Consider the following 11,668-nt stretch of genomic DNA (forward strand, 5'->3'; position numbering starts at 1 on the left):
GAGGTATGGTTCGAGTAATTAATTTTGTTTGATGATTTCTTGAAACAGGAAGCTACATGGTCAACTGGTCCCCAAATTTGCAAACAGCCGTCTCTGATCTGGTGAGGCACTTGTTGCTTATGTTCTAACTTCTGTGACGTGTTTGCTTCGAGTGGTAAAACCGCATGACAAGAAAAACAACTCACATGATCGTCAGGTCTACAGAAACAAGCCAGACCATCTTGCTCAATCCCACCTGAGGGCCAACATCAATAGGACAGTTTCAATGAACCAGGTGGAATGTGGTTTGGTCCTCCTGGTCTTTCGAAGACTCTTAATATTTATTTCCTTCTGCTCTCCCTCCCCCTTGCCTGTCTCAGTCCTGCCCTCTCTCACCCTCTCTGCCTGCCCATCCCACCTCCCCTGCTTTTCCTGCCTTTCCCATTCTTGCTACTTCCTTCTGTTGCCAATTGGCCTCCCCCTGCTTCAATTCTGCCGGCATCCCCCCCCCCCCAAACCCGTCCGCCCCCCGCGCACCCTTCTCCTGGCCCCCCCACCCTTCTTTTCAGCCCTCCTACTTCTCCTTGGCTGCTGCAATGCAGGGCATTAAGGGCTCTCAAAGGAGACAAAGGAGATGGACAAGTAGAAAAGTGAGTAGACCAAGCAAAAGGGACAACATGACACCATTGAAAACCTAAGTAATATGCAGATGGGCAGCATTTTCCAAACTGACAGTGCCGCTATGCAGAAGCCTACAGCCTTAGCCTTAGCCTCAGCCTCAGCTAATACCCTCGGCCTCAGCTATACCCTCAGCTGCAACCATCGCCTCGTTGTGCTCCCTAGTAGACTGAGCCCTGATACCACAGTGCTCCCTTGTTTTCCAGAGTATGCTACCTTCTTGTCGCCTCTCCCCCTCAGCTATCATTGGGCTTACTTCGGCCTTGCCTCACTTCTGCCCTACCTCTATACCCTATACGCCTCACCCAGCATTCTTTTATTACCTCCTTACCCACCTCCGGGCTCCCGTCCTCTCACACCAAACCCTTCGCTCCCCTCCTCTACACCTACCAGCCACAACAACACGGATATCTTGGATCAGATCCCTGTGGAGGCTCACCGTCTTTGTGACAAGAGGCCGAGAAGTAGAGATATATTTATAGCCTCAACATATATCCTGGTGGATCAATGAAACCCTCCTCAGTGTCACTGGAAGCTCGCTCGGTTCCAACCAGGTCCAAGATAATGTCCTTCAGATGAAGGCACTGGCAGCCTATCATAAAGTGAAATATACTTCTTTGTCACGAATGAAATGATAACGTCCTTCAGATGAAGGCACTGGCAGCCTATCATAGAGTGAAATATACTTCTTTGTCATGAACAAAATCTTTTTGGTTTTTTAGTAAGTTCCCCTCTCTCTCACTCTCCTCAATTTCTCTCTATCACCTTAGGCAGGCCTGTTGAATACTATAAAGTATTCACCTTGTTAAGAGCCAATTGCTCTTTTTTTTCTTTTTGCCTCTGCCTCTGACTGTGCTTCTTGAACTTTTGCTGGCTGGTGGTCCGGAATGTGTATAGCTGTAATCCTGGCGGATGACGTGGTTGACCTCGTGTGACAAGAGAGGAGAGAACAGCACGTTTATGCTATATTGGCAGGGGGGGAGTCTATCCATGTGGAGTCCCTGTCACTCAAATCATCCCTCTGTGCGTGCATACCAACATCTTTGGTCACCTGCTGCTGATAGTGCCATAGAAGAGGACAATGCTAGCCATGGTAATATGGTACGCCTAGAAGTGCAATCCCCGTACCCCGTGACCCGGTATAGGCAGGTGATAACCTGAAATAATGCATCCAGCTGTAGTGGGGATGACCCAAACTTAGCCTGAATAATTTGGTGAAAGAAAGAAAGTGAGGGACGGATGACTTACATGCGATATGTCAATCTCTCAACTTCTCACATAGATGCCCAGGTTGCAGATATCGTTACGAAGTCTTTGAGTAAAGATAAGATATGTCTTTTTAGAGATGCTTTAGGTCTATGTGATGTACAAGCTCATGCTGAGCTTGAGAGGAGATTGTTGGTGCCTAGATGGTATGCACATGTTTGTATGGATGAACATAGATGGATGTAGAGTGTGGGTTGTGCCTAGATGATGTGGAATCTTTAAGGACGCCGTGTAAATGAACTTTGGGATCATATTGTCTATGAGATGTAAGAAAGTGTAAGTGAAGTAAGTGTGGTCTCTTCCTCGTAATGCAAGATCAGAGTTCATGAGCATCTTCCTCTTTTGCTTCTTCAAGCTCCCGTGCCTAGACCTATTGAAAAGGTTTTCCTTGAGTTGAAGAAAACTTCTGGAAAGAATCGTTAGCCTTTAGGAAGGAGGAGGGGTGGGAAAGGATGGTGTAGGGAAACTAGCCTACTGCATGCTAGTTAACCCTAGTTTCACAGCCTAATTAAGCAGGAATAACAGTAGGAATAACGGTAGATAGTGAAAAAGGGAAAGGACAGCATGAAATTCACGTGTAGATCCATCTGGGTACCTGGAATTACATGTAGAACCACCACTAGTGATGGGCTGCACTAGCAACAGGCTAGGAAACCAGTCCTAGCTCAACAGCCAAGAGCATTGTAGGCTCAGCTGGAAAGAGGGTGTATTAGATTGCAAATTATGAATGAATGAGTGTGTGTACAACAGCAAAGACACCCCCCCCCCCCCATTTATAGGTTTGGATCTAGCAACAATAGCAACATGACTTATGGGACAACCCCCCTAAGATGCCACATTGCAACATTTGGGCTCCCCACTTAAATGCTACTCAGTTACAAGCCCTTTTAAAAAGAACCTACTAGGCTAAAATAGCTAAGTAAAGGTCACCTTTGTTACAATTCCGCCCTGCCCAGAAGAAAATTTGCCCTCAAATTTGCAAGGGAAATGTAACAAAATTGCAGCTCATAAAAATAAACTCATATCTGGTCATCCAGTGGAGAAAACAGTGAATGTCCATTTCCAACAAGTCATCAGCTGAGTAAATATGGATATTGGTCTATGATAGAAGCTGGCTGCCAAGATGACTCCTCATCTGGTTATCCTTGCCATTTAATGAAGTACTCAGTATAGGATCTATTTCTGAGAACTTTGTTCCTGAATCCAATGATTCTTTTAGGTATATACTGTGTTCGTCCTTCCTCATCCATGGGTGGAAGCTCCTCTATAACCTGGTCTAAGGGACCCAAATATTTCTTCAAGAGAGACACATGAAAAATGGTTTGTGAATTCTTGCTGAAGGAGGAAGCTCTAATTTGTAGGCTACATTCCCAATCTTTTGTAGCACCTTTAAGGACCATAGTAACGATGAGCCAACTTGCTATTGGTGTTTCCCTTTAATGAAGCATGCCTAGTCTTAGGAAGCCTGAGAAAAACATGATCTCCTTCTTCAAAGAATAGCTCCTTACGATGCTCATCTGCATACTCCTTCATTCGAGCTTTGCTTTGACCATGTTGTCCTTACACAACTGGACAATAGCTGCCATATGGGTCCAATCATCAATAGCTTTTTGATTGGTCATAGTCTCATAAAAAACAGTAGATGGAATATGCACCTTATAGCCATACAAAGCCTCAAAAGGGCTCATCCCAATAGAAGAATGTTTGGTGCTGTTATAGCAGAATTCAGCCAGATGCAGCCATTTGTCCCATGTGACTGAGTGTCAAAGCAGTAATGCCTGAGATACTCTTTAAACCACCTATTAACTCTCTCTGTTTGTCCATCAGTTTGGGGATGGTAGGAAGATGAGTACCCATAGTTGTGAATAACTGTTACCAAAACTGCCCCATAAATTTGGCATCACGATCACTTACTATCTCTTGTGGCATGCCATGTTATTTACACACTTGCTCCATAGTGTCTTAGTGGGAATGAAGTGTGCTTGCTTCGTCAGTCTGTCCACCACCACAAATATACTATTCCATCCCTTTGCTGTGACAGGTAAGCCTGTTATGAAGTCCATAGTAATGTGGGACCGTTTACCATCAGAAATGGGTAAGGGCTCCAATAGTCCTGCTGGTCTGAGATTTAAGTCCCTGTTTAGTTGGCATGGCTTGCAACACTGGACAATCTGTAAACATCTCTCCATAGCCCATTCCATATGAAACTCTGCATAACTTTGTCATATGTTTTGTACAGCCCTATGTGACCCGCCATTGGAGAAGAGTGCATCTCTTGTAAAACCAGTAGCTTATGGGCTGAATTTTGCACGAGAAAAATTTTCCCTTTATACCACAGCAAACCATTGTGTAGCTTGTAGTTGGGATGGTTATCACAAGAGGGGTTTTGTAGGTCCTGAAATATGACTGCGGCTTCATTATCTGAAAGATATTCCTCTTGTATACCATGAATCCATTCTTCTTAAACCTCTGAAATGGAACTCAAAGTACATGCCCACATTCTTGAAAGTGAATCAGACACAATATTCTCCTTCCCTGCCTTATACTGAATCTCAAAATCATAACTTTGAACCTTGGAAAGCCATCTCTTTTGCTTTGGGGAAAGACTAGCTTGGGATAGGAAATATTTGAGGGTCCTATTGTCTGTCCTTACCTTAAAATGACTCCCATAAACATAGTGGTGCCTATATCTCCTTACCCTTATGGGAAAATTTCATAAACCTCTAATGGAAGTCCATGGTAATCTCCCCAAGTGATTACAACCAATCACGACCAAGGACAATATCAATGGGCCCCATGTCCAGCACAAACAAATCTCCTTGGAAGACATATTCTGATGACAAGTGTATTTCAGTACCTTGACAACAAGACTTGCTCATAGAATACTCTCCATTAGCCACTTGTACCTGCAAGCCATGGTCAATAGTGGTGGGTTGTAATCTCACTGGCCCACAGATTTGGAATTAATGAAGCTGTGAGTACTCCCACTGTCAACCAATATGTGGACTGATCTGCCTTTGATTGTCCCTTGTAGCCTAAGAGTATGTGCATTATGAGACCCCATAAATGCCTCTGGAGAGATGTTGTAACAGAGTTCCCCATCTGATTCTCTGTCCACCTCTGATTGATCATCAATTACTTCAACCCTCCATTGATGGCATTTACGTGAATATTTGGACTGCAATTCACCATCAGTCATGGTATTAGAAACAATACACCCACCTGGGTCAAATGGAAAAGAGGGTTCACATTTGGCATCATGGGAAACATCATTGTCTCCATGGTCATCACCTACACAGTCGTGGAATTCAACCTCTGCAGTAGTGTCTTCATTAGAAGTGTCATCATCAAGCTCTAAGATCATACTGAGTTTGACACCTAATTTGGCCTTATACACATTTCTATGGTCTTGGAGTCCATTTCTCTCTACATAAGTAGCATAAATTCTTCGTCTTTCTGTCCTCTATAAAAGCTTGTGACAATTGCTTGAGCACTCTATCTTTCCTGTCCTTGGGGTCCTCCTTAGAACTAGGTGTAGTAGAGGTATGCGTATCTCCCAACCTGAGAGATTTCGTTTTGCCCCCATTGCTGCCATAAACGGTAGGGTATCTTGGGATAGGAATGGATGCTGTAGTAGGTGGTACTTGCTTGGGACCCAATGGAAAATCGCTCTTGCTGATAGGCCTACTGTCCATGTGCCCAATGCCCAATCCTTTCTCCTTCAAGCTGTACTTAGGTATGCATTGCTTCTTTGAGAGTACTAGGTTTGAGGGCTTTCACATCAGCAGCAATGCGTGGATGAAGGCCATAGATAAATTTGAGCAGCCTACTTCTCTCATCAATACCATGAACAAATAAGGACAATTTTCAAAACTGTTTAATATAGTTCTTCACAGAACCTTGCTGAAATAAGTCATACCATTGACAAACAAGCTTATCCCTAGCAATAGAGGATACAATTGTCTGAAACATCTGCTCCGTAAATTCCTCCCAAGATTGAATAGTGATCCCCTCGTTTTGAAGATCCCTCCACCAGGAATGAGCATAATCCTTCATGTGTAGTGCTGCAAATCTGATTTTGCTTTGATCACTTCTAGGATAGAGCAGAAAATAGTCTTCCATTTTGCTCATCCATTCTTCCAGTTCATTAGGTATCCCCCTTGAACTTTGATAGGATAATCTTATCCTTGATATCCTTGTCCTGATGAGGAAGACCCTTAGTCTCAACAGATTTCAATGTTTGGATATATTGGGGAAAATGCATTACAGCCCTAAGATCAGGTGGTAGAGACTTATATTCTTTGAATCTGTGACATAAAACATCCACTTCATGACTGTTTTCCACAGGAGGAGTGTTTCGTGAAGGCTCCTTGTATTGGTGGGCATTTGGCTGGGCAGTCCTTCTTGCAGAAGCCATGAAACCCATTGGCCAGAAGTATCCTGCTTAGGAACAACTTCTTCATCATCAGAATCCCCACAAAAGTGCTCCATAGGTCGCTTCCCCTCATGTGACTGAACCTTCTTGATCTGATCCAATTTCCTGCTGAGTGTGGCAAATGAGTTTTGCACCCTCACTCCATTTGCTTTAATTTCATTTGTAACTTCTCTAAGTGCTTGTATTATGGGATCAAGTGGACCAATTCCTTGATGTTCCATACCTTGAGAAGTCTGCATTTGAGAAGGTCCCTCCATATTAGCTTACTCACTGCCATTGGCTATGAGTGGTTCTATGGCAGGAATGTCACTTTGACCCTTATCAACCATTAGGTCTCCATCCATAGCAATACCCCGTGACATTGTAGCATCGGCCATCGCTTCATTCTCCGCATTTGGTTCAACATCATGAGCTGGTACCTTCCTGGCTTGAGATCCAACTCTCTTGGGAGCCATAAAGAAGATCAGGGACCAGTAAAAGCACTGATGAGAGCCCAAAATCAAGAATAGTTGTCCGCGCTGACTGGAAATGATAAATTCAAGTCGATCATCATTTTCTATACACTTAGGGGATAGGTTGTACCAAGTTTGACGCAATTCAAGGGAATAGACTTGCAGATCGCAGTGACAGGAGTCGTCCACGATAGACAAATCTGGTCATAACTCCCTCATGAGAACTCTGATCAGGACCAGATTTTACACAGGTGATCAGTCAGCTGTTGCGACGCCCAAGGTGCAATCAATTCACACTCCGACGCCTTAAATGCTGAGATCGTTGCACGTTTAGAAATTCTGCAGCGTCACCTAATATTGGCTTAATTCCAGATCTGATGTTGGAATTTCACAGCAGTGACTTGGGGCTTTTGATCAGGGGATCATCCCGGTTCCACTGATGTCAGAATCATCCGATTCTGAGCAGTTCCAAAAATCCGGCCCTCTAGCAGCCTGGTACACAGTAGAGCAGAATGTAGAATAATTCTGTCGATGAAAATTTGTACAGAGGTAGCCCTTGGCTTCAAGATAGTGTGCTCCAATTTTCAGAACCAAATAGCAAGATTTTCCCACAAAATCCCTGGAAAACTGCTCTGATACCACTGTAGGGAAACTAGCCTACTGCCTGCTAGTTAACCCTAGTTTCACAGCCTAATTAAGCAGGAATAACAGTAGATAGTGAAAAAGGGAAAGGACAGCATGAAATTCACGTGTAGATCCATTTTGGTACCTGGAATTACATGTAGAACCACCACTAGTGATGGGCTGCACTAGCAACAGGCTAGGAAACCAGTTCTAGTTCAACAGCCAAGAGCATTGTAGGCTCAGCTGGAAAGAGGGTGTATGAGATTGCAAATCATGAATGAATGAGTGTGTGTACAACAGCAAAGAAACCCCCCCCGCCCCCCCGCCCCCGCCCCCCCCCTTCCATTTATAGGTTTGGATCTAGCAACAATAGCAACATGACTTATGGGACAGCCCCCCTAAGATGCCACGTGGCAACATTTGGGCTCCCCACTTAAATGCTACTCAATTACAAGCCCTTTTAAAAAGAACCTACTAGGCTAAAATAGCTAAGTAAAGGTTACCTTTGTTACAGATGGTAAGATAGGGTTGGAAAGAACCATAAAAATGGAAAAACAGAGAAAGGAAGGCTTGAAAATTGCTGGAATAAAGGGGGGTGGGGCTTGAACAAAATTTTGAACTTCTAGCCTATTAGAGAAGGGACGGCTAGGGAAGGAAGGCAATATGGGCGGGAAAGATTAGAAAAGGTGAAGAAAGGAAAGGGTTGAAAACTTGAAAAGAGAGAGACAAGAAAGACTTTGAAAAGGGCTGGAAAGGAAAAAGAAGGGGGGGGGGGAGGGGCAAGGAAGAAAAGGGCAAGAATTTGGGCCAAGCGGATAGAAAGAGGGGGGGGGAGGGGAGGGGAGAGTAGTTTTTCTATGTGCGTTTTGGAATTCTCTAGGCATTTGGACTTCTTTGTACCATCCCAGCTCCTTTTGTTAACCTAAGATTTATTGCTGTTGTGACATATCAATTTTATCTTGTTGCCATACGGAATAACTTGGCAAAGCTGTACTTTAGTGCTTGCATGAAATTGACTTGCATCAATGTTTTCGTGATGGAAAGTAATTGTGGCGCTTTTGGGTGTATTTATATAGAATAGTAGATAGCAATTGTATTGTTAAAAGTTTGGTGTTTTGTAAGATGATAGTGCTAAAATTACTGAATTTAGCTTTCGCAAGTACGAAATCAAAATTCAGTTTCTAAGATGTAAGAAAGAAAGACACTTCTTTCTCATTGAGATGTGTCTTAGTATGACAAAGCTCGTCTTGCTTAAATTACCATGAGTGGATGCGTCTCGCAGGAAGTGGAGTATACAGAGGAGCCTGGCACTTTATATTACTTCAAATACCCCGTCGCTGGTGGTTCCAGGTATTATGATCGTTGAAAAGGTTCTACATGTAATGTCTTTTGCATTGTGATGTTAAAATCATCGTGAAACACAGCCATACTTCATATCATGAGTAGATAACTGCCTATAGAGGTGGCCGAGAACTTGTAATTTCAATTGAAAATGGAGCAAATACCCCATGGCTGATTGTTCCTGTTATTATGCTGATTGGAAAGGTTTGAGATGTAATTTCTTTTTCATCACGAGGTAAAGTCAGTGTGATACATGACACTTCATATCAATAGGATTCAGTAGCCTATGGAAGTGTGAGTACGGTCATGTAATTTCAATTGAAAATGGAGCAAATTGCAAAAATCACGATGCTAGAAATGAAGCTAGGCATCAAGTATCAATACACACATGGCATGAGAAGAAAAGCATTGGGACTCATGTGATGAGGTTTAAAGTTGAATACGCAAGGGTCTAAAAAGAGGGGCTCAAAAGGGCTTGAATTGAATGGGTCAATCTAAGTTCGTAACTCTGTTCATAGATGTGGAGAATAGTGATCCTTACCTCCCAAGTCATATCTGTACTATGCAATGGCATGGGTATCCTCTAAGTTTTACTCATGAGTGAGACCACATGATATAGAATGCTTAAACCACTAGACCAACGAGCTAGTGCTGGTTAGAATGAAGTGAGTATATAGGCGGTAGCGATGATGTGAACTTACAGATAGCCATATGCCTCCCACACACAACATATTTCACACTCTATTGTTGGAGAGGCTCAGCTTTGCGATATAGAGACACAGTGAGGTTTTTATGGCATATCCTTGAGGGTGTGTTGCTGTTGTCTAATTCAGGGCTAAATTGTGAGAAATCCCAGCTCCACAATGATTGATAGGCAAATAATGAGGGCTAATTATCATGATTTGGGTTACTCTAACAAAAAAGTTCCTCAGCAACGGGCATGTTCAATGTCTTAGCATTACAATATTACGAGGGAGTAGCATTACAATATTACGAGGGAGATCCATCACATGCCGTTCTATCTATATTAACAAAGTGCTTGTTGTGAGTGGATTGTGTTACAACTCAAAGGATCAATTGTCGAGTCAACAGTTGGAGAGATGCTCATTGAGGATGGACAACGTGAAGTTTATTGCAAGAGGAATCAAAAACGTGTGTCTAATAGTTATTAGGGAATCAAAGATGTGTGTCTAATAGTATTTATTTATTAGTTTTTAATCTTGAACCAATGTGTTCAACGAGGGAATTGCAAAACAAGATTTGGCATGACCTAGGCATAATCAGGGGGCGAATATCTGCAAATGGCATATCCAGAATATGGGTGGGCGAATGGTATGTTCCTTAGAGAGTGGGTGAATCACAAAAAAATTGCTCCCATGGATAAGTATAAGTATTATTTTGTAGTGGGTGAATTATTGATAGGAATCTCATGGTTAATACTTACTTTCAGAGACAATTATTTACCGATTGCAACTACAAGACCAGAAACGTTGCTAGGCGATACAGCAATTGCAGTCCACCCCGAGGTATGCTCAACTTTCCATGGTAACAGTATATGTATCAGTGTCAAAATCAAATCCACCATAGTAGCCAGTTCTTTCTAGAGAATTGTGGAGTATGGGGTGGACTGTCACAAACCTGGTGGTGAGCAGTAGATAGTGACCAGGCAAGGTTTACTTTTTTCACATATTGAGTCAGGTGTTAAGTGTATATAAATGCAATATTGTCTTAAAGTTATTTTTGCACTTAAATTGTGGCATTGTTAGGAACATGATTTTTCATTTTGTAAGTATGATTTTGTAGTTTAATAAGTTTGAAGTTGGAGCTTGTCAATAGAGGAATCCTTGGTTTACCCAGATTAATGGTTACTATAGTGTCTGACATCCATTTGTATTACAGGATGAACGCTATACAAAGTATGTAGGGAAAATGGCTGTGGTTCCAATGAGTGGTGGGCGTGAGATCCCAGTCATAGCAGATGAAGTATGAGCTTCTCAATCTTTCTGCTTCTGCTGTTTATTAGTGTTATGTTTTGCCAAGCTTAAGGTTGTGTGCTTTACATTGTTAATCTCATTGTCTTAAGGCAAAGTTGTCCGAGATTATTGTCCATAAGGCTCCATAATATCAAGAAGCATTGGATGCATTGATTTATCTTGTTTTGCATTGTTGTCATTGGACATGGTTGGGTGTTTCCTTCTCGTTATAAGAGATGGAGTATTCGTTCAAGTTTGTGATTTTGAAAAGGGTGATACACCTACAATTATGCTCTTTGGCACCTTATGATGCTAGAATTGCCTGTGAAGGCTTATAGCCTCCAAGTCTGAATACACAATTTATGGGCATACACTTGTGTGGGTCCCTGTCTGATCTAAGCCACATTAATGTGTGTTATATATCAAGCAGCCTACACAGGCCAATCAAGTATGCTAAAGGTCAGCAGATGAAATAAGCTACTTGCAGAATATACCTTATGTATTATTGCCTTGATATGTAGTTTTTTGAATAATGTAGGCGGTGTTGTAGTGCGCATACCTTCCATAAGACCAACTAAGCTATCCACTGTATTTCTAGTATTATTGCCTTGTTATGTAGGTATTTCTAGTGAAATCGTTTCAGCTCTAAGGTCAAAGTTTGTGGATACGAATCTTTCACTGCATCCAAAAACGGATCTTGTTTCTGAGAAAGAATGAGGGGGGTAAATAGAGAGATCCAAGCACAACGGAATGGCGCAACAACCCCTTTACCAAAAATTCAATAGGATGAAGCAACCATCTATACATCAGACACATAAAACCGCCACATCAGAGACATGTTCAAGATTCTTGTGGCCATCTTATCGACTTTGTTAAACATTTTGCATCTTGTCGATGAGCTTTAAGTGATACAGTGGTAG

At 42.4% G+C, this 11,668-nt stretch overlaps 1 protein-coding gene across 3 annotated transcripts in view; it reads left to right on the top strand.

The window, feature by feature from the left end:
- The window catches only part of EMB2247 (protein EMBRYO DEFECTIVE 2247), a 122,694-nt gene that overhangs the window by 43,940 nt on the left and 67,086 nt on the right, over positions 1 to 11,668 (top strand). For all 3 annotated transcript variants that reach the window (XR_015542605.1, XR_015542606.1, XM_087389562.1), the window contains exons 8-11: positions 49 to 101; positions 8,717 to 8,784; positions 10,226 to 10,301; positions 10,675 to 10,758. Coding sequence is in view for 1 of the 3 variants with exons in the window: in XM_087389562.1 (XP_087245688.1) it covers positions 49 to 101; positions 8,717 to 8,784; positions 10,226 to 10,301; positions 10,675 to 10,758 (281 nt within the window). In the remaining 2 variants the exon portion in view is untranslated. The remainder of the gene's footprint in view (positions 1 to 48; positions 102 to 8,716; positions 8,785 to 10,225; positions 10,302 to 10,674; positions 10,759 to 11,668) is intronic.

This window comes from Dipteris shenzhenensis, chromosome 18, assembly GCF_047967505.1.
Source record: "Dipteris shenzhenensis isolate YYH24624 ecotype China chromosome 18, Dip_SZ_1.0, whole genome shotgun sequence".
Taxonomy (NCBI): Eukaryota; Viridiplantae; Streptophyta; class Polypodiopsida; order Gleicheniales; family Dipteridaceae; genus Dipteris; species Dipteris shenzhenensis.